This window comes from Heptranchias perlo, chromosome 7, assembly GCF_035084215.1.
Source record: "Heptranchias perlo isolate sHepPer1 chromosome 7, sHepPer1.hap1, whole genome shotgun sequence".
Taxonomy (NCBI): Eukaryota; Metazoa; Chordata; class Chondrichthyes; order Hexanchiformes; family Hexanchidae; genus Heptranchias; species Heptranchias perlo.
This window is the reverse complement of record NC_090331.1, coordinates 57,963,448-57,989,907: the sequence shown is the minus strand read 5'-3', so window position 1 is coordinate 57,989,907 and position 26,460 is coordinate 57,963,448. Positions and strand designations below refer to the sequence as shown.

The following is a 26,460-nucleotide window of genomic DNA, read 5'->3' as shown; positions in this document are numbered from 1 at the left end:
CAGTACAGCTACAACACTGGCATCTACCCGACAATGTGGGAAATTGCCCAGGTATGTCCTGTCCACAAAAAGCAGAACAAATCCAATCCAGCCAATTACCGCCCCATCAGTCTACTCTCAATCAGCAAAATGATGGAAGGTGTCGTCAACAGTGCTATCAAGCGGCACTTACTCACCAATAACCTGCTCACCGTTGCTCAGTTTGGGTTCCGCCAGGACCACTCGGCTCCAGACCTCATTACAGCTTGGTCCAAACATGAACAAAAGAGCTGAATTCCAGAGGTGAGGTGAGAGTGCCTGCCATTGACATCAAGGCAGCATTTGACCGAGTGTGGCACCAAGGAGCCCTCGTAAAATTGAAGTCAATGGGAATCAGGGGGAAAACTCTCCAGTGGCTGGAGTCATACCTAGCACAAAGGAAGATGGTAGTGGTTGTTGGAGGCCAATCATCTCAGCCCAGGGCATTGCTGCAGGAGTTCCTCAGGGAAGTGTCCTAGGCCCAACCATCTTCAGTTGCTTCATCAATGACCTTCCCTCCATCATAAGGTCTGAAATGGGGATGTTCGCTGATAATTGCAGTGTTCAGTTCCATTCGCAACCCCTCAAATAATGAAGCAGTCCGAGCCCGCATGCAGCAAGACCTGGACAGGCTTGGGCTGATAAGTGGCAAGTAACATTCGCGCCAGACAAGTGCCAGGCAATGACCATTTCCAACAAGAGAGAGTCTAACCACCTCCCCTTGACATTCAACGGCATTACCATCGCCGAATCCCCCACCATCAACAACATCCTGGGGGTCACCATTGACCAGAAACTTAACTGGACCAGCCATATAAATACTGTGGCTACAAGAGCAAGTCAGAGGCTGGGTATTCTGCGGCAAGTGACTCACCTCCTGAATCCCCAAAGCCTTTCCACCATCTACAAAGCACAAGTCAGGAGTGTGATGGAATACTCTCCACTTGCTTGGATGAGTGCAGCTCCAACAACACTCAAGAAGCTCGACACCATCCAGGACAAAGCAGCCCGCTTGATTGGCACCCCATCCACCTCCCTAAACATTCACTCCCTTCACCACCGACGCACAGTGGCTGCAGTGTGTACCATCCACAGGATGCACTGCAGCAACTCGCCAAGGCTTCTTCGACAGCACCTCCCAAACCCACGACCTCCACCACCTAGAAGGACAAGAGCAGCAGGGGGTTCCCTGCACGATGGGTTTCAGGATGCCCTCGATGTATCCAGAGAGGTTCTCACACAGGGTTCCATTGCCTGATACGATAGGACGTCCGGGTGTGTTGGCTTTGTGTATCTTTGGGAGGCAGTAGAAGTCTCCCACGCGGGGAGTACGTGGGATGAGAGTGCGTAGGATGTTTTGAAGGTCTGGATCGAAGGTCTTGATCAGTTTGTTGAGCTGATGGGTGTGTTCTTTGGTCGGGTCTGCGGGTAACCGTCTGTAGTGTTCCTGGTTGTCCAGTTGTCGGTATGCTTCTTTGCAATAGTCCGTTCTGTTCTGTATGACGATGGCTATGCAGACGCTGCGACAACGGATGAACGGACACCGCGCAACAATCGCCAAACAGGAGGGTTCTCTCCCTGTCGGGGAACACTTCAGCAGTCATGGACATTCAGCCACCGACCTTCGGGTAAGCATACTCCAAGGCGGCCTTCGAGACACACGACAACGCAAAATCGTCGAGCAGAAATTGATAGCCAAGTTCCGCACCCATGAGGACGGCCTCAACCGGGATCTTGGGTTCATGTCACACTACACGTAACCCCACCAGCGAACAAATGTTATCTGTTTTTAATATAACGGGTCATTGACTGTCTTCCTTATCTCTCTCTCTCTTTTTTTGGGGGGTTTGTATATTCGGTGGCCTTTTTAGGTGACACCTTTCTGTCTGCTCACTGTGATTGCCTTGGCAACGGGCAGTAATCACCAGGCATTGTTATGTGATCTTAAAATGCGAAGGATTCGAAAATCTCATTTCCACATCGCCTGAGGAAGGGGAAAGCCCCCGAAAGCTTGTGGGATTAAAAATAAAATTGTTGGACTATAACTTGGTGTTGTAAAATTGTTTACAATTGTCAACCCCAGTCCATCACCGGCATCTCCACAAGATGTAGTTAGTTAGTGACATGTTCCATACATCTGTGTTGTTTCTATGTACATAAATGATTTGAATATGGGCATGAGAGAAATACCCTTCACCAAATTAAGGGGCAAAAAAAAGCACAGGAAACTACAGGAAATACCAGTTATGGGAGTGGTCAGATACATGATAAATGCAGTTAGTTCAACATTGATAGATGTGAAGTAGTAAGTTTTGGGAAAAGTATCCTAAAAAGTAAAATTTTCAGTGAACGGTTGGAACAGAAAGATCTGCAGATACATAGACAGATCCCAGAGAAAACAGGATTGCATGTTGAAAAAGCCATACAGACACACATATCTATTGACTGCATCAGTGCCACCCAGCTCCATACTTACCTCTCAATTCCACTTTCTGTCACACCGACAGAACTGAGGCTACTCGAGTCAAACTCACTTCAGATATTCTTAATGATTGCGATCACCGCGTATCATCCCTTCTTGTGCTTTGCGACCGTTCCAGCATTTGACATTCCCATCCTCTTCCACCACCTCTCCTACTGTGGCTGACCTCAGCAGGACTGCCCTTGTTTGGTCCCCCTCTTACCATCTCAAGCAATGGTTTCTCTTCCAATCCCCAGTCACTTCAATAGCATCCCAAGGTTCCATCCTTGGCCCACGCCTTTTTTCATTTACATTATATGCAGGCACAGGATTGGTTACCACATGTATGCTGATGACGCTCAGATCTACCTCTCAAACACCTCCGTATTGCTAGATTGCTTATCCAACCTTAATTGGATGAACCAGACCTTCCACCAACTCCACTCCCATTAAAAAAAGCTCTGTACCCTTGCCCCTGAATCCATCCTCCTCAAATCCTATCACCAAGGCTACCAACTTCCATCTCTGCATCATCCACCTCGATCTTTAGCTTACTGCCATCACTGAAACCCTTACTTCCAGACTCAATGTCTCCACCATTCTCCTCACTGGCCTCCAAAGCTTTACTCCAATAATCTACAATTCGTCCAAACTCTGCCACCTGCATCCAGTCCTGTTCAGGCATCACCTGCTCGCTGGATGACCTCAATTTGCGATCTCTCAACATACCACATTCAAAATAGTCATCAATTGTAAATCTCTCCATGGCCTTGTCCCTTACCTCTTCAACCTTCTCCAGCCCAGTATATATCCTCTGGCCCTCCAACTCTGTCCTTTTATACAACCGACATTTTCTTTGCTTCATCAAGTGCCAAAACCTCCAGGTATCTTGGCCCTACTCTCAAACTCCTCCCTAAATCCTTACACATTGCTTCTTCTTTTGCCTTTAAAAGCCTCCTAAAAATCTATTTTTTTGACTATGCTTTCAGTCACCTCTCCTAATTCTTCTATTACTCCTCACTTTCCTCAGTGAAGTGCTTTGGGATGTTTTATTTAAGGTACTATAAAAATGCCTGTTGTTGCAATTACTTAATTGTTTACTGTGCTCTCCTCCCTCAGCACATGTTTCCTTTTTCTCAGCTTTCTACATGGTAAGATTTTATTTTTAGTCCTCCTCATTCCCAAGATAGATTTGTAATCTTTGGCATAGTGGTGCATCACATAGGTTTATCCCCACTGTTGAATCTGAAATGACCAATTCACCATGTTCTATGTCTGATTAATCGAATATGGCCACAATATCCACACAAAAAATGTTCCAAATCTCTTTAGTGCAGAATTGCTATTTAATGGCTTATGCCATGTGAAGCAGTGAAAAGAAATGACTTTTTTAAAAAAAAACAATCTCCCCCCAGTACTCATCTCAATTATTTATAAATCTTCTGCCTGGCTATCATTTCACAAGCGATGCTGTGGTCCATGCTGGCTTTTGTAGTTCCACAGGATTGCCTCTTTCACACACACACGCACAAAACATCAAGAGGAGCTGGAGTCCCCAGCACTCAAGATCTGCGAGGGTGGGGAGATTTCTTGTATTTCTCAAGTGAGATAGCAAATTTTAAGCTTAAGGATAGTTTTCAGGACTGTATAGTTTTTTTTGTATGTTTGTTATACATGTTATTTTGAGCTGACCTGAGTAAGGAGGGGAAAATAACAGCCGAAAGCAGTTTGAAAAACATTGTTTTAACAATTTTGTTCCAGATTACTGCTTTTGAAAACAAAATCAGATGGTTCTGTGGTGCTTGGTCATTTTTCCTGTCTAGTGGATGGAAATGTTTTGCATTTAGTCAATGGGGTATTTCAGCAAGTCAGTATAAATAATTAAACAGACTGATGATTTCAGCCAATCGTGTTTTTTTTCCCATATGGGCACATTTGAGGTGTGAATCCCTTGGGGGCTGTAACTAATAGATAGGTAGTACAGAAGACAGATGATCAACTAAATTTTATTGTATAGATTCTTCTGTCGTTGCCACTGAATTATGCCAATCGGAAACAAATGCTGTTGTTGAGGTAAGGTGAAACAAAGGCAGTGACATCAGGCAATTGGTGACAGCATCATGCGAAGTACAAAATAGTTTTTTTGAAGCAGTGCTGTCTATATTTCTAGTTCAAATCTCAACTCTTCTCCCCAATTTGGCTGCATTGCAAAACAAATTAACTGCTCACAATTACATTACTAGAAATGAATTGTTACAAAATTGCCTAGCAATTCCAAAACCCCACTTGGATGAAAAGGTAGTCCAATGACCAACGTTGCTGCCCACTGATGAAAAATATTTTTTTTGAGATGATAGCTAAATTTAAAAAAAAATTTGTACAATGAATTGAACTGAATTTAGTGTTTGTCATTAACCTCCTCCTGTCTATACATATCCAGAATGTTTTGTGCCCTAAATGGGCTGCAATGTGCAATGCATATTAGAGGCTATTGTTATACTATACTCTCAGTCTGAGACCTGGCAGCTTTTTTTTAATGTTCGGGCAAAGCACCTGCTTCCTCATAATAAAAACTTATTAGCACATTATAGAAATAGATTGGGATTTGATCCCTGAACAATACTGCCACTTTGAATCAATGTGCATCCAATACTGCTTTGCATCAATGAGAAAGTGCCAGTCTAACTGCATATTTATCCCTAATCTACTGCCATTTATCTGTTATCAACCTCCCATACCATAATGTTTTATTACTCAGTATCCATCAAAACTTGACTTTTTCTTCCCCTGCCTTAATAGATGGTCATTTTCGACACAGCTATTTCTATTGCATCCACGTTATTCAGTGATTTTGCTATCTTTGTAGAAATCTGCAACAAGTGCAATCATAACATCCAGCTATACTGCTCTCCCCACCAAATAACACACTGAATATAAAATAAATAAATAACCTCGGAAACAAGTTTATTGTGTTTTGAGATGATACATCAGGTGCTCATTATTTAGAGCTACAAAGGTTTAAATGAAATCTCTTCATTACAAATTGACAAAAGGTAAAACGGATTCACAACAGCATGTACCACATGATCGGAAATGGAACTGGGTTTAATACGAATGCCAAAATTCTAATAATCTACAGCTATCATAGATTTCATACAGATAATGGATTAGGCTAAAATGCACCATAATATTTGGTTGACTTGAGGAACATTTTCCTTATTACATCACAAAATACATTTTGATATCCCAAAGAAGCAGACTTGCAAGTAGGCATTTAAACATAACTAATCTACTGCTACAAAGATCTACTTCAATAGCATTTACCTTTTACAGGGGCTTGTCCCAATCTTCAAAAGATAAAAGCAGAGATTAGAATCAGTATAACATATACACAGAAGTCCGTATTGTAAAGGCTATAAAGAATTGTTGCACATTGTAAATAATGCCTCCTGCTCCTTTTAACACAGGAAGTGATGCAATTTATGTAGCATATCTCTTGGTCCACTGTCTGGCTATCCTGTCATGTTCTGCTCTGTTGGTCAAATATTGGGTTGCTATGCTCCCAACTAGAGGATCCGCTGTAAAACAAAAAGAAATGAATGAATAAACCAAAGCTGAAAATACGAGGATGCTTTATTATTCACTTCTCCACCAGTTCTCTCACCAACCGCACCCCCCACCTCCACTTTGTTGCATTTCTTCATTTACCACTTTTTCACCCCCCCAAATACATGCATGGAATGAATCAGGTTTCATCAATTTAGCAGCGTTATATAGGAAACCATTAAAAAAAATTTAAAAGCAAGCCAGAGAGAAATTAATGTTACTAGAATTAATAGACGCATCTAAAAATACCAATTTTCAAAAGGAATAATGGCATAAAAGCAGATAATAATTTTGTCAAAACTTAAGTTATGGCATTAATTGCAAATAGGCATGCCTAGGGAAAAGACAAAGGAAAATAGTTTTTGTCTTGCCTTCAAACCCTACCATTTTTATTTTTTTTTCTTCTATACCAAGTAATTACTAGTGTAACATTACAAACAAAGCATATTTTTGAGGTACTTGACTTTTCAAGAATGCATCAGATAACCCATCATAATACTTCTCTTCCCAGACAATGGTTTCTTATTTTTTGCTCCACTGTGCTTTTGTGCTGCTGAGTAAGACTGCAAAGGCAACTTATTACATCCATTTCAGTTCCCAAAATTTGTACTTGCCATTTTTCCTTCCTTAATGTTTAATTTACACCAGAGCCCGGGCCTCTATTTATTGGAACTGCAGGAAAGCTCCAGAAAGTGTAACTGCAAGATTCCAGCAATCAATGGCCTGTCTGCCTACTGGACAACTCATCCTCCCAATATGCCATTCAGCAATGTCAGAAAAATGCTCATGGCCCCTTGTGTCTAAACAATTTGAGAACTGTAGTCTGTTCGTTCACAATCCAGTCAAGGTCTGACCTCGGATTCTGGTAAAGGGGTAAAGAGATAGGTAGGGTTTGTTTCCCCTCTCACCCCATCCCTAACAACCCTATCTGATTTGTATGTATATTTATAAAGGAAGTTCAGTTAATGACTACAGCATAGAACAAATTCCAATTCTATGCATGGAACTTCGACTTAATACTGCATAAACTTAAGGTGTCAGGTTAGACTTGCAACTTTGAACTCAAGTGCAGACCATCAGTGTGCCTTACTGGCAGGTTATTTGCATCTCCTAACAAGTATAGGTCAATGCTTCGATTCCACTGCAAGTTTCTGCCAAAACTAGGAGCTTCAGTGCGCTCAGGATAGAAATCTTGCACTTTTATGTCCTGTTCCATGCAAGTATACAATGGAGCATAGATTTGATGGCATGAATACAGAGGACAAAAATGTCAAAACAAATGGAAAACGTAAGCAATATCGCTAGTGATTGCCATGGAGGTGCATAGGCTGTCCTTGAAGTTAAAAGGCAATCTTGTAAAAGCTGCAGCCACAAATGGCTAACGTTGGGGTTATAGCCATATGGAATCAAACTTTTGCTAAACTTAAAAATTAAAGGATTATGAAAATAATGACCAACCAGCTAACTGGATCAAAAAATAGCTCAATAAATACAAAACTTGTGGTTGCAAACCAAAAAAAGCTTGACATGGGGCAGCCACTAGTGGAGATCTAAAAGAACCTGTTATGGCTCTCTTGTTCCCAATGCAGCTAGATATGGAGGACAGTACTTGTAAGATTACAAAAATTGCTGATTTTGCTAAGCTATGGAACTAGCTGTAAAGTGTAAGCAAAATTGACAGCATTCAAAAGGATTTGGATCAAGAAGGGTCCAACCTTGTGGGTAACTCATTGGACAGCTATGTTTTTGGTCTTTATGTTGATTATACGGTTCATAATTTAAATCTGCTGGTTTATCAGTTGGACTTATCTGTAGTCCACATGGCTTGAAATTAGGTACTCTGAAGGTGGATCCCACCCCTCAGAACAACTGATCCAATTTACCCACTGATGCCTGAATGAAGTAACCTTCTCAGCACACTGAGGTCAATCAACATTAAGACTGTTGAGCAGCCAGCAACAAGATAGACATCTACAGATTGCTGGCTGGTGACCCCAGTGTGACACAAGGTTCTTCCACTTCCACAACCCTCCCACCCCCAAACAACCCCACCAGGGTTGAGTGATGTCAAACGGTCTCCCTGTACGTGTCAGGGCCAGGGAAGCGTCTATCACCACAGCAGTTCAGGAAATAGCTTGATTGCAGAAATCTCATGAACAGTCAAGCATTGAATACAACAAAAATAACAAATTCTATGTTCTTGGTCTGATGATGGCAATATTCTGCTGAAATTCTTGACCCCTCCTGAAAAGGAGACACCAGTCTGAAGGATTACAAATCAAACTGGGACAGGAAGACTTTTCTAAATTGGTCCAAAGCAAGCAACCTACAAACATTACATTCTGCTTTGGTTTGAGATGAAGCTTCTATCAGTTGACAATGAAGCCAAGCTCCTACAATATGGTGAGTATCTGCTGGATAGTTTTTTTGAGCAATATCTTGACAGATACAGATGTAAGTGCAGCAATAATGTACTTTAATAGATATTTCTTGAATACTTTAGAGGCTAAGGAGACATCAAAGGCAAGAAGCCAGTGGGGAGTCAGGCAAAAAGCGTGTGAATTTTAGCTTTATTGGGAGTTCAACTTTGAGATGCCATTGGATGTGCACATTTCTACAATTAATACTTGTGTGAAGTGAGACTAGTTCGATTTTTGTGAGTTTGTTGCTAGTGAGGGTTCCGGCTAACACTATCTAAATATTCTTTGTTAGTTAGTTTATGGCAGTGCAGGGAACTCATGTGATGTGTGTGGACTGCAAGATGTGGGCCATCATGGATGATGGCATGCAGAAGCAGCAGATTTGCACTAAGTGTCAGAATATTTGAGTTTCTGGAACAGAGGATCTCTGTATTCGAGCAGCAATTGGCAATCATCTGAGGTAGAGAGGATAAGGGGTTTCTGGATCATATTCTCCAGAATGTGATCACCCAGGAAGTAATGCTAGACAGTTCACAATACAAGGATAATGTAGAAGGAGAAGTGGGTGACCATCGGCAGGGGCAGCAGAGTGGATTAGGATTCAAAAAGTGGAGCGAACCCCTGAGTTACCGAACGTGTCCAATAGATTCTTAATATTGGACAAATGAAGTGGACAGTGGCAGGGTCTCAGAGGACTGTGGTGCTAAGCAATACTGCAGCATCATCAAGCAAGGGACTACCCAGGGAGGTGAGAGGCAGTTAGACTACAAGAATTGGAGAGTGGTAGTACTGGGGGAATCTACAGTCAGGGGTACAGATCACCTTTTTTACCATTGTAACAGAGTTCCAAATGGTATATTGCCTCCCTGGTGCCAGGGCAAAGGAAAACACAGAAAGAATGGAAAACTTCTATAAAGGAGGGAGTAGCAGCCAAAAGTTGTGGTCCATTTTGGAACCAATAACAGAGATAGAAGTAAGTTTGAGATCTTGTAGTGGGCATTTAAGGCGTTATGCACTTAAACGCCCACTACAAGATGCACTTGTTTGAAAAACAAGACCTCGTGGGTGGTAATCTCCAGATTGCTTCCTGTGCTATGTGCTGACCAGGTTCAGGAGAGGCAGGTTTTAGGTCAACGTGTGGCTGTGGACTAATGCAGGGGTGAAGGTTTCACATTCCCGATGTAGTGGAGCGAGTTCTGATACAAAGGATGGCCATCACCTGAACAGAACAGTGCCGACATCCTTGCGGACAGGGTAAATAGAGCTGTTCAGGAGCATTTAAATTAGTATGATGGGGGGCGAGTATGTCAGGTTTGAAACTAGATAGTGTAAGACTACAAATATAGAAAACTGTAAAAATCCTGTAAAACTGCAAGATATGAAAAAGGCTGTGAGATATTAAACAGTAAACCCCAGGTGCCAGTCAAAGAGACACCAGCCCATGATCAATTTAAGAGACTCATTTACATTAATGATCCACTGGTGAAGACACATTAACATCGAGACAATGTATAATCAAACTGAGCCTCTGAGCCATGCTCAGTATCAGACAAGAATGGAAGGCCTTTCACACCGAAACAAAGCTGTGGGCCAAGGGCTATCACAATGAGGAATACCACATTGTCCTGATGCTGTGCAGGTAGCGGGGGAGAAGATAAGGAATTGTTTCTTGACCTCACAGCTCTGCACAAACTAAGGAGTTTTGAATCACCGAGATGCCCAGATGAAGAGGTGTGAATGTCAAGCAATCCAACAGATTGATAGCTGAAACCACAGATGAGGCCCAGGTAAGGGTTTGCATGACTGGAACACTAAGAAGGTACAACAGCAGCACGTGGAGGCTGCAGTCAGGTGAAGACAGATGGAGTCCAGTCACCTCTAGATCCAGGCCTACAATCAACATCGGTAATGACCAGCCACGTTTCAGGCAAACCACTAAGGGGTTTGCACTGCGGAGGCTGCAGTCAAGGGAAGAAGAACGGAAACCGGTCATTTCCAGGTCCTGTCCTGCGATCAGCATCAGTAACATGATCAGCCGCATGGATGATTGTAAGTTTCAGTCAAATCAGAGAAGGGTTTGTACTGGGGTTTTGTTGGTCTAATAAATTAACAAGTTTGGGTTGAGCCAAAGCCTGTTTGTCGCGTGCAATTTTGTTCTTGTAATTCCGCGGTCCAAGAACCGGTGTAAGGCGGAAGGGAATGGAACACCTTATAATAAAGAGAGCAGGATTGATAAAGCTATTGGAATAGAAGCAGATGTCTTAGCTGAAATAAATTGAGAGAAAGTACCAGAGGATAAAGGAAACAAAATAAAGAGACAGCATAGGCAGAATGTCTTTTTCTGCTGTTATGGTAACCACGACCCTGAAAATTGAAACTTAGATTCCCCCGCAACAGAAGTAGTAGAGGTCTCACTTATGCCAGATCGCACTTATTAGAGATCCTCCCTTGTTAGTACCAGCCAGTACAGCAACACAAGTCAATGGGCAAGCTTTCTACATTCAAACAGCACCAATGGAGTGTTCACCAGAAAGTGCAGAGAGGGGAGATGGAAGAAAAACAACCAGTGATAAAATGAGTTGAGAGAGAATCAGAGAATGAGAGAAAAAGAATGCAAGAGAACTAGAGAAAACTTGCATTATTATCTTGCCTTTCTGAAAAACCACACATCATATCTACTGCATTCCCTTTATCTAGCTAATTGGTCACTTCTTCAAAAAAAAACTCCAATATTTGTCAAACACAACAGTTTTAACAAGTCTGTGCTGGCTGTGCTTAAACGTAAGGGACTATAACCTGGTGTTGTAAGACTCAACAGCTTTATTTGAAATCACAAGCTTTCCTCCTTCGTCAGGTGAGCGTAGGATTCCATAAAGGCACAGCATATATAGTCAGAGAACAATGCCTGGTGATTACAGATAATCTTTCCAACTGCCCGTTATCACACCTCGGCAGAGACATAATCAAAGCAATCAAAGGAGTGGATGGTGTTCAGACAGAGAAACATTACATACAAGACTACTGAATACACAAGCGGTCAGAACACAAAAAGACAGAGACAGAGACAAAGACAGACAGACACCCGAAAGGCAGAGAAAGAGAGAGAATGATCAGTTGTATTAAAAACAGATAACTTTTTTTCGCTGGTGGGGTTACATGCAGCGTGACATGAGCCCAAGATTCCGGTTGAGGCCGTCCTCATGGGTGCGGAACTTGGCTATCAATTTCTGCTCGACGATTTTGTGTTGTTGTGCGTCTCGAAGGCCGCCTTGGAGAACGCTTACCCGAAGATCGGAGGCTGAATGTCCTTGACTGCTGAAGTGTTCCCCGACTGGGAGGGAACCCTCCTGTTTGGCGATTGTTGTGCGGTGTCCGTTCATCCGTTGTCGCAGTGTCTGCATGGTCTCGCCGATGTACCATGCTCTGGGGCATCCTTTCCTGCAACGTATGAGGTAGACAACGTTGGCCGAGTCGCAGGAGTATGAACCATGTACCTGGTGGGTGGTGTCCTCTCGTGTGATGGTGGTATCTGTGTCGATGATCTGGCATGTCTTGCAGAGGTTGCCGTGGTAGGGTTGTGTGGTGTCGTGGACGCTGTTCTCCTGAAAGCTGGGTAATTTGCTGCGAACGATGGTCTGTTGAGGTTGGGTGGCTGTTTAAAGGCGAGTAGTGGAGGTGTGGGGATGGCCATAGCGAGGTGTTCGTCGTCATCGATGACATGTTGAAGGCTGCGGAGAACATGGCGCAGTTTCTCCGCTCCGGGGAAGTACTGGACGACGAAGGATACTCTGTTGGTTGTGTCCCGTGTTAGTCTTCTGAGGAAGTCTATGCGATTTTTCGCTGTGGCCCGTCGGAACTGTCGATCGGCGAGTCGAGCGTCATGTCCCGTTCTTACGAGGGCATCTTTCAGCGTCTGTAGGTGTCCATCACGTTCCTCCTCGTCTGAGCAGATCCTGTGTATTCGCAGGGCCTGTCCATAGGGGATGGCCTCTTTGACGTGGTTGGGGTGGAAGCTGGAAAAGTGGAGCATCATATGAGGTTGTCCGTGGGCTTGCGGTAGAGTGAGGTGCTAAGGTGCCCGTCTTTGATGGAGATTCGTGTGTCCAAGAATGAAACCGATTCTGAGGAGTAGTCCATGGTGAGTTTGATGGTGGGATGGAACTTGTTGATGTTATCGTGTAGTCTCTTCAGTGATTCTTGGCCGTGGGTCTATAGGAAGAAAACGTCGTCGATGTATCTGGTGTATAGCGTTGGTTGGAGGTCCTGTGCAGTGAAGAAGTCGTGCTCGAACTCGTGCATGAAAATGTTGGCGTATTGGGGTGCGAATTTGGTCCCCATGGCTGTTCTGTGTGTTTGGGTAAAGAACTAGTTATCGAAGGTGAAGACATTGTGATCCAGGATGAAGCGGATGAGTTGTAGGATGACGTCCGGAGATTGGCTGTTGTTGGTGTTGAGTACTGAGGCTGTTGCAGCGATGCAGTCATCGTGGGGGATACTGGTGTCGAGTGCCGAGACGTCCATCGTGGTGAAAAGTGTTCCTGGTTCAACTGGTCCGTGGGTGCTGAGTTTTTGTAGGAAGTCTGTAGTGTCGCGACAGAAGCTGGGGGTTCCCTGAACGATGGGTTTCAGGATACCCTCGACGTATCCAGAGAGGTTCTCACACAGGGCTCCGTTGCCTGATATGATAGGACGTCCGGGTGTGTTGGCTTTGTGAATCTTTGGGAGGCAGTAGAAGTCTCCCACGCGGGGAGTACGTGGGATGAGAGCGCGTAGGATGCTTTGAAGGTCTGGATCGAAGGTCTTGATCAGTTTGTTGAGCTGGTGGGTGTGTTCTTGGTCGGATCTGCGGGTAACAGTCTGTAGTGTTCCTGGTTGTCCAGTTGTCGGTATGCTTCTTTGCAATAGTCCGTTCTGTTCTGTATGACGATGGCTCCTACTTTGTCCGCTGGTTTGATGACGATGTTGCGGTTGGTCTTGAGAACATCGATGGCGTTGCTTTGTGCTCGGGTGACATTCTGGACTGTCTTGTGAGTGCGGCTGATGAATCTGGCATTGACGCATCTCCTGACAGCTTGAGCATACAACTTAAGTATGCTCAAGCTTAGGGCAGCAACCCTCCGGAGGAGTCCAATTTGACTCTTTCTTCTTCGATTGCTGTACCGCGGATCCCTCTGTCTGCTGTTCCGGATCGTTGATTGTCTCATTGGGTGCGCTGCTGAAATCTTGGGATTTGTGGAAGAATTCCCGAAGCCTCATTCTCCTGATGAATTTCTTTGTGTCCGCCTCGAGACCAATTGGGTCCATTTTGGTGGTGGGGCAGAAATTGAGCCCTCGGCTGAGAACTTCGATTTCGTCCGGTTGAAGGGTGTGGTTGGACAAATTGACGATAGACTTCCCTGTGGTTGCAACCGTGGTACCGGGGGTGGCTTGGTTGATGCTGGTGGTGATGCCGAGTTTCTCAAGCTTCCTGCTCTTGGTTTTCATGTCGGCAGCGTAGTTCCGTTGCCTCGTCTGTTTAGCGGTGTCTCATAGCTGGTCTGCTGTGTCCTGAGTACAGGTTGGTTTCGAGATTGCGGCGTCTGCTGTAGAGTTGGTGTATGAGATGGTTGCGGAGTGTGCGAGAGGTATGACGGCAGAGTCTCTCAGCGTAATCTGAGTTGTATGTCAACTTGAGTGGGTTCGTGATCTGTCGTCCTTTCGGGATCTTGTCTGCTTTCTTGCAGCTCTGTAGAAACTTGATGTCTGTGTTGATATGCGCGATCTTCTTGGAGATCCTCTCCACTGTGAGCCGGCAGTTTGTGGTGTCGATAGTTGCCATGATGTGGAGATGCCGGTGATGGACTGGGGTGGACAAATGTAAGGAGTCTTACAACACCAGGTTATAGTCCAACAGCTTTATTTGAAATCACAAGCTTTCGGAGCTTTCCTCCTTCGTCAGGTGAGTGTAGGATTCCATAAAGGCACAGCATATATCGTCAGAGAACAATGCCTGGTGTTTGCAACTGGTCATTCTCTCTCTTTCTCTGCCTTTCGGGTGTCTCTCTCTCTCTGTCTTTGTGTTCTGACCGCTTGTGTATTCAGTAGTCTTGTATGTAATGTTTCTCTGTCTGAACACCATCCACTCCTTTGATTATATCTCTGCCGAGGTGAGATAATGGGCAGTTGGAAAGATTATCTGTAATCACCAGGCATTGGTCTCTGACTATATATGCTGTGCCTTTATGGAATCCTACACTCACCTGACGAAGGAGCAAAGTTCCGAAAGCTTGTGATTTCAAATAAAGCTGTTGGGCTATAACCTGGTGTTGTAAGACTCCTTACATTTGTCCACCCCAGTCCATCACCGGCATCTCCACATCCTGGCTGTGCTTGATTACTCAATTCATTTCTAAATGCATTGCCCACAACTGACATTGGACTAGCTGATCTATTCTTATTCAGCTTATCCTACTGTCCCTTCTTGAACATTGGCTACTCTCTGGTCCACTGGCACGATTTGCATGTTTGAGGATTGAAAAATTGTGGACAAACCATCTATCTCACCTCTGAGTTCTTTCAACAGTCTGTGGTGCATGCCATCAGGGCACCTCCTTGAATTCCACTCATTTAAAAAAAAAATTTTTTAAGAGCCAATTCTTTTTCTACAGTTATTTCTATCAATTGCTCCATATCCTCCTTTATGTAAATCTATGTTCTCGCTTTCACCATCATTTGTAAAAACTGTGTCAAACATTCAAAAATATTTCTGCCTTACTTTAATCCTCCACAGTGAGACTCCTTCCTTCATTCCTGAGTGGTTCTATCCATCCTCTCTAACCTTTTATATTTTGATATGCTTATAGAAGTCTTTACTATTTCCTTTCATATTATCTGCCAGTCTGTTTTCATATTCCATTTTAGCCCTTCAAATCTCTTTCCACCTCCTGACTACACTTTTTATATCGTTAGTATATTAGCCCTAACTTTATCCACTGAACTGTATACTTTGATACAGCACCTTTTAGCCTTATAGAAAATATATATTTTTCATTCTTTGCATGTCAGATTTGAACATTTTCTATGACTCATCTGCCGACCCATTTTTTAAACATTTTTTCTGCCCAGTTAACTTTTACATCATTGAACTTTGCCCATTAGGGTGTTCAGCACCCTTATATTTGACTCTTCATTGTCCTTCTCTAATTTTTCCTACTTGATTCTTCATACAAGAAATCAGGTCTACAGTATGTGTGTGTGTCAGATCACATTTTGTTAGGCAGCTGTCTTGCAAAAGCAACAACCACAATGTAGGATTGTTTCATTTCGTGGCACGGAACACCGTAGCAGGCAGCCAGGGATATGTAATATCAGTGCAGATGAATTTGGAATAGAAAGGGGCAGAGTTGGGAATGGTGTGAAATGGTCCATTAGATATTTGCAATCGGTAAAATAAAAATTGAATGGAGCAGGGCAGAGTAAGGAGTGAGGTGAAACAGTGTTAGACAATGTGAGATGGTTGCAAAACAGACCAGGGCAACTCATACCACAGCGTCAACACTGGTGGGAGATGTGCAACTGAAGGCTGTACATTCCAAGTGGTTCAATACGAGTAATCTGCAGGTGGGTGTTTTGTGGTAGGGAAGATGTGATCACACAGTGCCGCCTACAGGTGTCATAAGTAATAGCCAAAAATGCAGACACTTTTATATTGAGAATTGCCTAAACAGTTAGTTTACATACAACTTGTCAATGGAATGTACGTCCCACACACCAAGTTTAACACATTACTAGTTAATCTCCCGTGATGTAGCACCCAGGGAGTCAAGACTAAGTGTAGTCTTCAGATGAAGAAAGGTTAGAGGATGGGGATAAGGGTACCAGGGAACATTGCCATTATAAATTCCTATGTCCACATTTAGAACATAAATTGTAAACTCATCATTACACCCTCCTGTTAGAGTGATGCTGCAGGGCATCCCGCGGTGGGGGGGGGGGTGGGGAGAAACGGTATGATTACAGACAAGTTTTAATCATCTATTATAAATGTGGACACAGGAATTTATGATGCAAAAAGCTGACCTGAAGTGCATGCAGACCTAAGATTTTTAATAGTAGATAATTCAAATGTATTTATTTTAATTTCCATTTCCTTCATTCCTAAATCTCTACAATTACATAAAAAAACTAAGAATTATTTTTCCAATTTCTATATAATCTTTACTACTTGATTTATTTTACGTCTTTTTATTTTTAAATCAAAATTCCTTTTATTCTCAACACCTAAAATATACTAATACAATAATAAATTCTCCATTAAACCATATAATCTTCCTCTTTTTATCAATCACGATGTGCAAATACACAAACACAATCATGAAAATTTAGCCTCAACATAACACTCCCACCATACCTAGTAATTAAATGCAATTGGACAACTTCGGTCACCATAAATCAGAGAGCTGATCAGCTGATATTATATTAAGTTACATTGGGTAATACAGCATAAGCTTTGACGCACCATGAGCACTGCCACAAGAGATTCATGAACACTACTAAGTCTAACACTGGTTAAGTGCAGACTCCCGACTCTGGTATTCCATGTTCCTGAGAGTTCCTTTGTCACACTTCACATATCTGTTAGTTTTTACCTTCCTTTGTTAATTTTTACCTTCCTTTGATAAATAGGAAATGCCAACTGCAGGTCTCATTTTTATATGACTTGCACATCTCCTATTGCATCGCTCTCAGTGAGTTAAAGGCAATGCTCCTGCCAAACCCCACTATCCCCTTTCTGTGCTTCCTGACCCTCAACACCACACTCTTAACGTTATGTAACCACATGGTGCTCCCCACTTCTCTACATGCACTACTTGAATGTAGAGAAGTGGGGAGTTCATCCAGTATTATGTACAAAGTGTTATCACGGCCATTGATGAACATAGGTTGAATAAGTCAAATTGCATTTTTATTAGTTATTTTATTGTGGGAGTATTGTAAGTGATAGTTTTTGGTCAAATTCCAATTGTTATGTGCATTTTTAAATGAAAAATGTAAATCTGTGGTCCTATTAGTATATATTCTTTTAAGTATTTCGTTAGTTTTATCCCATGCGGTTTTTTTAAAGCCCATATGCAGATGATGAAGGGAAGACATTCCAGGATGCAGGTAAATAAGTTGCAAGTAGTGCATGTAGAGAAGTGGGGAGCACCACCTGGTTACACAAAGTTAAGAGGGTGGTGTTGAGGGTCAGGAAGCACAGAAAGGAGATAGTGGGGTTTGGCAGGAGCAGAGTGTTGCTGACGGTCCACAACTATTGGAAAGAGGGATTGCTGTGTGTGGAAATATTGGGAGGGGAAGATCCAAGGTATAGGAATGGCACATCAGGGTGTGGCAGTGGTGGGATGAGGATTTGGGGTACGTTGATGCTGGGATTGTGGTGCTGGGGTGTGATGCACTTAAGGGAAAACCAGGGTCTGGTAGGAGTTCAGGGAGGAAGAAGATGCAGAAAGAGAGCAAGGTCCTGGGGCGTAAGAACTAGGAGAATTCGAAGACGGGGGGTGGGGGGAGGAGAGAGTGTCTGAAAGGCATGAGAGTTGACTTCTTGTGTTTGGGTCATTGGAAAGGGGTACCTGGGTCTGGAAGATCTAGAAGGTGGCATATGGGGCAACAATTGGGGGTGGGGGGCAGGAGGAGATTGTGGGGTGGGGGGGGGGAAAGACATCAAAAGGTGTGGGTGCACTTGAAAATGGGAAGAAGCAGTCAAGTTAATGGACATGGGGGTACTGGAAGGTAAATCCTGTGCAGAGGGAACAGTGGGAAGGTGATTGTACGCTGCTGCTGAGAAAAAATATGATGTGGAGATGCCGGTGATGGACTGGGGTTGACAATTGTAAACAATTTTACAACACCAAGTTATAGTCCAACAATTTTATTTTTAATCCCACAAGCTTTCGGAGGCTTCCTCCTTCCTCAGGTGGTGTGGAAATTACATTTTCGAATCCTTCGCATTTTAAAATCACAGAACAATGCCTGGTGATTACTGCCCGTTGCCAAGGCAATCACAGTGAGCAGACAGAAAGGTGTCACCTAAAAAGGCCACCGAATATACAAACCACCCCAAAAAAAGAGAGAGATAAGGAAGACAGTCAATGACCCGTTATATTAAAAACAGATAACATTTGTTCGCTGGTGGGGTAACGTGTAGTGTGACATGAACCCAAGATCCCGGTTGAGGCCGTCCTCATGGGTGCGGAACTTGGCTATCAATTTCTGCTCGACGATTTTGCGTTGTCGTGTGTCTCGAAGGCCGCCTTGGAGTATGCTTACCCGAAGGTCGGTGGCTGAATGTCCATGACTGCTGAAGTGTTCCCCGACAGGGAGAGAACCCTCCTGTTTGGCGATTGTTGCGTGGTGTCCGTTCATCCGTTGTCGCAGCGTCTGCATGGTCTCGCCAATGTACCATGCTCTGGGGCATCCTTTCCTGCAACGTATGAGGTAGACAACGTTGGCCGAGTCACAGGAGTATGAACCGTGCACCTGGTGGGTGGTGTCCTCTCGTGTGATGGTGGTATCTGTGTCGATGATCTGGCATGTCTTGCAGAGGTTACCGTGGCAGGGTTGTGTGGTGTCGTGGACGCTGTTCTCCTGAAGGCTGGGTAATTTGCTGCGAACGATGGTTTGTTTGAGGTTGGGTGGCTGTTTGAAGGCGAGTAGTGGAGGTGTGGGGATGGCCGTAGCGAGGTGTTCGTCATCATTGATGACATGTTGAAGGCTGCGGAGAACATGGCGTAGTTTCTCCGCTCCGGGGAAGTACTGGACGACGAAGGGTACTCTGTTGGTTGCGTCCCGTGTTAGTCTTCTGAGGAGGTCTACGCGATTTTTCGCTGTGGCCTGTCGGAACTGTCGATCGATGAGTCGAGCATCATATCCCGTTCTTACTAGGGCGTCTTTCAGCGTCTGTAGGTGTCCATCGCATTCCTCCTCGTCTGAACAGACCCTGTGTATTCGCAGGGCCTGTCCATAGGGGATGGCCTCTTTGACATGGTTAGGGTGGAAGCTGGAAAAGTGGAGCATTGTGAGGTTGTCCGTGGGCTTGCGGTAGAGTGAGGTGCTGAGGTGCCCGTCTTTGATGGAGATTCGTGTGTCCAAGAATGAAACTGATTCTGAGGAGTAGTCCATGAGGGATCCGCGATACAGCAACTGAAGAGGAAAGAGTCTCACTGGAGTCCTCCAGAGGGTCGCTGCCCTCAGCTTGACATGTATGCTCAAGCTGTCAGGAAATGCGTCTATGCCAGATTCATCAGCCGCACTCGGAAAACAGTCCAGAATGTCACCTGAGCACAACGCAACGCCATCAAAGCTCTCAAGACCAACCGCAACATCGTCATCAAACCAGCGGACAAAGGAGGAGCCATCGTCATACAGAACAGAACGGACTATTGCAAAGAAGCATACCGACAACTGGACAACCAGGAACACTACAGACGGTTACCCGCAGACCCGACCAAAGAACACACCCATCAGCTCAACAAACTGATCAAGACCTTCGATCCAGACCTTCAAAACATCCTACGCACTCTCATCCCACGTACTCCCCGCGTGGGAGGCTTCTACTGCCTCCCAAAGATACACAAAGCCAACACACCCGGACGTCCTATCGTATCAGGCAACGAAACCCTGTGTGAGAACCTCTCTGGATACATCGAGGGCATCCTGAAACCCATCGTGCAGGGAACCCCCAGCTTCTGTCGCGACACTACAGACTTTCTACAAAAACTCAGTACCCACGGACCTGTTGAACCAGGAACACTTCTCACCACGATGGACGTCTCGGCACTATACACCAGTATCCCCCACGATGACGGCATCGCTGCGACAGCATCAATACTCAACACCAACAACAGCCAATCTCCAGACGCCATCCTACAACTCATCCGCTTCATCCTGGATCACAATGTCTTCCCCTTCAATAACCAGTTCTTTACCCAAACACACGGAACAGCCATGGGGACCAAATTCGCACCCCAATACGCCAACATTTTCATGCACAAGTTCGAGCACGACTTCTTCACTGCACAGGACCTCCAACCAACACTATACACCAGATACATCGACGACATTTTCTTTCTATGGACCCACGGTGAGGAATCACTAAAGAGACTACACGATAACATCAACAAGTTCCATCCCACCATCAAGCTCACCATGGACTACTCCTCAGAATCAGTTTCTTTCTAGGACACACGAATCTCCATCAAAGACGGGCACCTCAGCACCTCACTCTACCACAAGCCCACGGACAACCTCACGATGCTCCACTTTTCCAGCTTCCACCCTAACCACGTCAAAGAGGCCATCCCCTATGGACAGGCCCTGCGAATACACAGGGTCTGCTCAGACGAGGAGGAACGCGATGGACACCTACAGACGCTGAAAGACGCCCTAGTAAGAATGGGATATGACGCTCGACTCATCGATCGACAGTTCCGACGGGCCACAGCGAAAAATCGCATAGACCTCCTCAGAAGACTAACACGGGACGCAACCAACAGAGTACCCTTAGTCGTCCAGTACTTCCCCGGAGCGGAGAAACTATGCCATGTTCTCCGCAGCCTTCAACATGTCATCAATGATGACGAACACCTCGCTATGGCCATCCCCACACCTCCACTACTCGCCTTCAAACAGCCACCCAACCTCAAACAAACCATCGTTCGCAACAAATTACCCAGCCTTCAGGAGAACAGCGTCCACGACACCACACAACCCTGCCATGGTAACCTCTGCAAGACATGCCAGATCATCGACACAGATACCACCATCACACGAGAGGACACCACCCACCAGGTGCACGGTTCATACTCCTGTGACTCAGCCAACGTTGTCTACCTCATACGTTGCAGGAAAGGATGCCCCGGAGCATGGTACATCGGCGAGACCATGCAGACGCTGCGACAACGGATGAACGGACACCACGCAACAATCGCCAAACAGGAGGGTTCTCTCCCTGTCGGGGAACACTTCAGCAGTCATGGACATTCAGCCACCGACCTTCGGGTAAGCATACTCCAAGGCGGCCTCCGAGACACACGACAACGCAAAATCGTCGAGCAGAAATTGATAGCCAAGTTCCGCACCCATGAGGACGGCCTCAACCGGGATCTTGGGTTCATGTCACACTACACGTAACCCCACCAGCGAACAAATGTTATCTGTTTTTAATATAACGGGTCATTGACTGTCTTCCTTATCTCTCTTTTTTTTGGGGTGGTTTGTATATTCGGTGGCCTTTTTAGGTGACACCTTTCTGTCTGCTCACTGTGATTGCCTTGGCAACGGGCAGTAATCACCAGGCATTGTTCTGTGATTTTAAAATGCGAAGGATTCAAAAATGTAATTTCCACACCACCTGAGGAAGGAGGAAGCCTCCGAAAGCTTGTGGGGTTAAAAATAAAATTGTTGGACTATAACTTGGTGTTGTAAAATTGTTTACAAAAGAAAAAAAATATGGCAACAGAGGTTTTGTCAGGCTGGGTCGGGAGCGGTAAAATGCAAGAAAAGGTATTTGGGTGCTCAGAGAGAGCACAGAGAGGTGATAACAGCGACATAAGAGACAGAAATATCGAAGGGGAATATTTTCCCTCCCTCCAAGGTTTAAAAACCTGAATGATTTCTCCAAACAATGAGCCAGAACACTTTAAAAAAAAAACAGCAAACAGGGCTTGTATCAATGTTACTCGTCATTTAATTAACAAGTGAGTTCCCAGCTAAAGATTTCAGCCTCCGCATAAAAAGTCTCAGCTATTAATTAAGCATTTTGTAAAGTCACAGAAAAGCTTTTAAAAGCACTTAATTAACTTAAAGCTGTTCCTGGACACCAACAGGAACACAGCTTTTCTTTGTGGAGATGCAATTCCCTGAAGGTTTTCCCTACCCTAGCTGGGGAACTGCCTTTTATTTCTTTTCCCTGGGGTCGGGGCCACGCCAGGGCTGTTAATAGAGGGATTTGGGAGGGATAGAATAGGCCTCAGGCAGGGAGCACAGAACACCTGATTTAGAGGCAAGAGCTGGAAGGACAAAGGCTAAGGCAACTACAGACCCATCAGTCTTAAATAATGGAATTAATTATTAGATGTAAACTTGAAGAGTATCTGCACAATATTAACTTAGTAAACAGCAGTCACGATTGATTCAGCCTGACCACCTCTTCAAGGAAGGGACATCCCAAGTAGATTTTAAATGTTCATGGCGCACAACTGGTTTCGCCATTCATCGCGAGATCTGGCTGGATCACATCAAGCAGTATCGGGCTTTGCTCTCCTCTGCCAAAACTGCTCACTCCTCCAGGATGATCCTGGAATGAAAAGACAACCCGACAACTTTTCTCCACTACCAACCATCTCCTTAAACCCCTCTCCTCTGTCCCCTGCACCAAGTGCAAGAAGCTCATGAACTTCACTAAGATTGAGACCATCCTTTCAGCAACCTCTGCCACATCCCTCTCTTCTCCCAGCCCAAGAATGCCCCCTGCCCTAGCCCCGAACCTGCATCTTTATCTAGTTTCTCTCCTATCTTCCCTCATGCTCTCTCCAAGCTCATCTTGTCCACGAGACCCACCTCCTGCTCTCTCGACCCTATTCGCTCCAAACTGCTCACTATCTAACGTCCCTTCCTAGCTGATATTGTAAATGGTTCTCTCTCCTCAGGTACTGTTCCCCCTCCCTTCAAATCTGCCATCATCACTCCCTCCTCAAAAGTCCCACCTCTGACCCCTCTGTCCTTACAAACTACCGCCCCATCGCCAACCTTCCTTCCTTTCCAGTCATTCAACCCGTTGTCGCCTCCCAAATTCGTGCCTACCTTTCCCGCAACTCCATGTTTGAACCTCTCCAATCAGGTTCCTGCTCTGCCACAGCACTGACACGGCCCTAAGCAAAGTCATAAATGACATTCTATGTGACTGTGATTGTAGTGCACAATCCCTCCTCATCCTGTCTGCAGGCTTTGACACGGTTAACCACACCATCCTCCTCCAATGCCTCTCCTTGTCCAGTTGAGTGGGATTGCCCTCGCCTGGTTTCACTCTTACCTATCCAGTCACACCCAGAGAATCTCCTGCAATGGGTTCTCTTCCCATCCCTGCACGATTACATAAAGAACTTAAGAAATAGAAGCAGGAGTAAGCCATATGTCCCCTTGAGCCTGCTCAGTCTTTCAAGATCATGGCTGATCTTCTACCTCAACTCCACTTTCATGCCCTCATATCCCTTGATTCCCTCAGTGTCCAAAATGCTATTACTTCTGGAATCTGTTACCTCTGGGACCCCCCAAGGATCTAGCCATGGCAACTTCCTATTTCTCATACTTCTGGCGACATCATCCAAAACCACAATGTCATGCTCTACATGTATGCTGACGACACCCAGCTCTATCACACCACCTCTCTCGTCACGCTGCTTATCCGACATCCAGTGTGCACTAGCCGAAACTTCCTCCAATTAAACATTGGGAAGACCATAGCCAACGTCTTCAGCCCCTGCCACAAACTCCGTTTCCTAGCCGCCAATTCCATCCCCCTTCCTGGCCACTGTCTCAGGTTGAACTAGACTGTTACAACCTCCTGTTCGACACTAAACTGAGTCTCCGACCACATACTGTTCCATCACCAAGACCACCTACTTCCAGCACTGTAATATCGCTCGCCTCCGCCTCAGCCTCAGCAAATCTACTGTTGAAACACTCATCCATGCTTTTGTTACCTCCAGATTCAATTATTCCAATGCTCTTCTGGCCAACCTCCCATATTCCACACTCCATAAACTTGAGCTCATCCAAAACTCTGCTGCCTGTATTTTAACTCGTGCCAAGTCACGTTAACCCATCACCCCCTGTGCTTGCTGACCGACAATTAGCTTCCAGTCCCGGAACAACTTGATTTAAAAATTCTTATCCTCATGCTCAAATCCTTCCATGGCCTCGCCCCTCATTATCTCTGGAGCCTAGTCCAGCCCTACAACCCCCCCCCCCCGAGAACTCTGCATTCCTCTAACTCTGGCCTCTTGTCCTTCCCCCACTTTCTTCACCCCACCATTGGCGACTGCTTTCAGCAGTCTAGGCCTCAAGCTCTGGAATTCCCTCCCGAAACCTCTACCTTTCTCTCCTTAAGACCCTCCTTCAAAGCTACCTGTTTGACCAAGCTTTTGGTCACCTGTCCAGCCAAAATCTCTTCTTTGGCTCTGCGTCAATTTTTGTCTTATTACACTCCTGTGAAGCTCCATGAGACGTTTTTCTACAGTAAAGGTACAACATAAATGACGTGTTCTCATTTGGATTTCCAGAAGGCACTTCACAAATTTTCACACAAAAGCTGATCTCAAGGCAGTGGGTATCAAGTCTCCTGGTTGTGGAGAAGAAATTGGCTGAAAAGCAGGAAACAATGGGGACTTGTTTAAGGAGTTACAGGGGTTGGGGGGGGGTGGGCGGCGGGGAGGAGCAGGGGAAAAATACTGCATGGATTCCCTTGGGATTCATCACTGTTTCTAATTTACATGACTTGGGACTCAGAAACCCAATGCAAACTGGTTAAATTTGCAGATAAAACTAAACTAGGATGGGCAGTGGAGTCGGAGGAGGCAACTCATCAATTGTAGTTGGACAAAATGTGTCAGTGGGCAGAACAATGGCAGATGATGTTTAATGCAGAAGTGTAAAGTACTGAAATTGGGATGGAAAAATGTGCAAAGTAGGAATCTCAGCATACCTCACTCTCAACATGTCCAACCAACGCAGAGCAGCAATCAGCAAAGCTAATAGGATGTTTGATTATATTAACAAAATATTAGAATACAAAGTCAGAGGACGTTATGATCAAACTGTATCGTGCTCTGGTGTGTAGTGTCCAGTTTTGGTCACAAACATGAGAGATAGTCAAATGTTTGAGGCAATGCAAAGAAGTTACTGATCTTTGTTGTTAGATATCTAGATTATTCAAACACTGGACAGACATACATTTCAGCCTTGAAACAAAGTCTCTGAGTTGATCTTATAGAAGTATACGATAGTTAAATGAATGAAAAAGGAACATTCAGAAATTTACTTCAAATTGCAAGAGTAGAACAAAGAGCCACAGATTCAAACTAGTAAAAGGTAAATTTAGGACTGATATCAGGAATTCACGCAAAAACCATCAACACTTGGAATGGACACCCAGACAGAGTAGTGGAGATGAAAGCCTTGGAACTGTTTAAGTATAAACTGGACGCTCCGATGGGAGAACTTGAGTCATTGAGTGGATAAGCTAAGCTAGGCTGAACAGCATTCCACATCCATAATTATCTTGTAGTCTTTTGAGAGTTAAAGATAAGTATATGTTAATTATAGATAGTCATAGTTTAGATGCGACAGGTAGGCGTAACAGAAATAGCGTGACAAAAGTAATTAAGGACAATTAAAACAAGATGTACACACAAGAACAAACAAAATTGCATGATGTCCCAAGATGCTTCACAATATAGTACTTTGAAGTGTAGTTACTGGTGCAATGCAAGGAAATGTGGCAGCCAATTTACATACAAGGTCCCACAAAAAACAATGAGATGAAGGAGCAGATAATCTCGTTTTTTTTGTGGTGTTGGTTAAGGGATAAATATTGGCCAGGATAGCAGGAGCGTTCCCCTGCTTTTTCAAATGGTGCTACGGGATCTTTTAAAGGAAGACGGAACCACGGTTTAACATCTTATTTTACAGTCTCATCCAAAGGACAGTGCAGCATTCCCCTGTAGTGCAGTGTAGTGTCAGCCTAAGTTATGTGCTCCAGTCTCCAGAGTGAGGTCTTCTGACTACGAGGTGAGAGCACTACTACTGAACCAAGACTGACGCATATACACAAAACTTAATATATTATAGCCAGTGGCAAATATCCTGCTGTGCTGGTCAGTGAGTCAGAGGATACGTTGTTACATTGTTTTGTTGCTCCCA

General features: G+C 44.6%; 1 protein-coding gene across 5 annotated transcripts in view; it reads right to left on the bottom strand.

Annotated features, from left to right (window-relative positions):
- Positions 1-5,426: 5,426 nt before the first annotated feature.
- The window catches only part of ube2e3 (ubiquitin-conjugating enzyme E2E 3 (UBC4/5 homolog, yeast)), a 132,982-nt gene continuing 111,948 nt past the window's right edge, over positions 5,427-26,460 (bottom strand). For 4 of the 5 annotated variants that reach the window (XM_067987661.1, XM_067987663.1, XM_067987665.1 and 1 more), the window contains one exon: positions 5,427-6,057. In XM_067987661.1, the coding sequence (XP_067843762.1) occupies positions 5,960-6,057 (98 nt within the window). In that variant the 3' untranslated portion in view covers positions 5,427-5,959. The remainder of the gene's footprint in view (positions 6,058-26,460) is intronic. The other variant, XM_067987664.1, reaches the window with a different exon arrangement.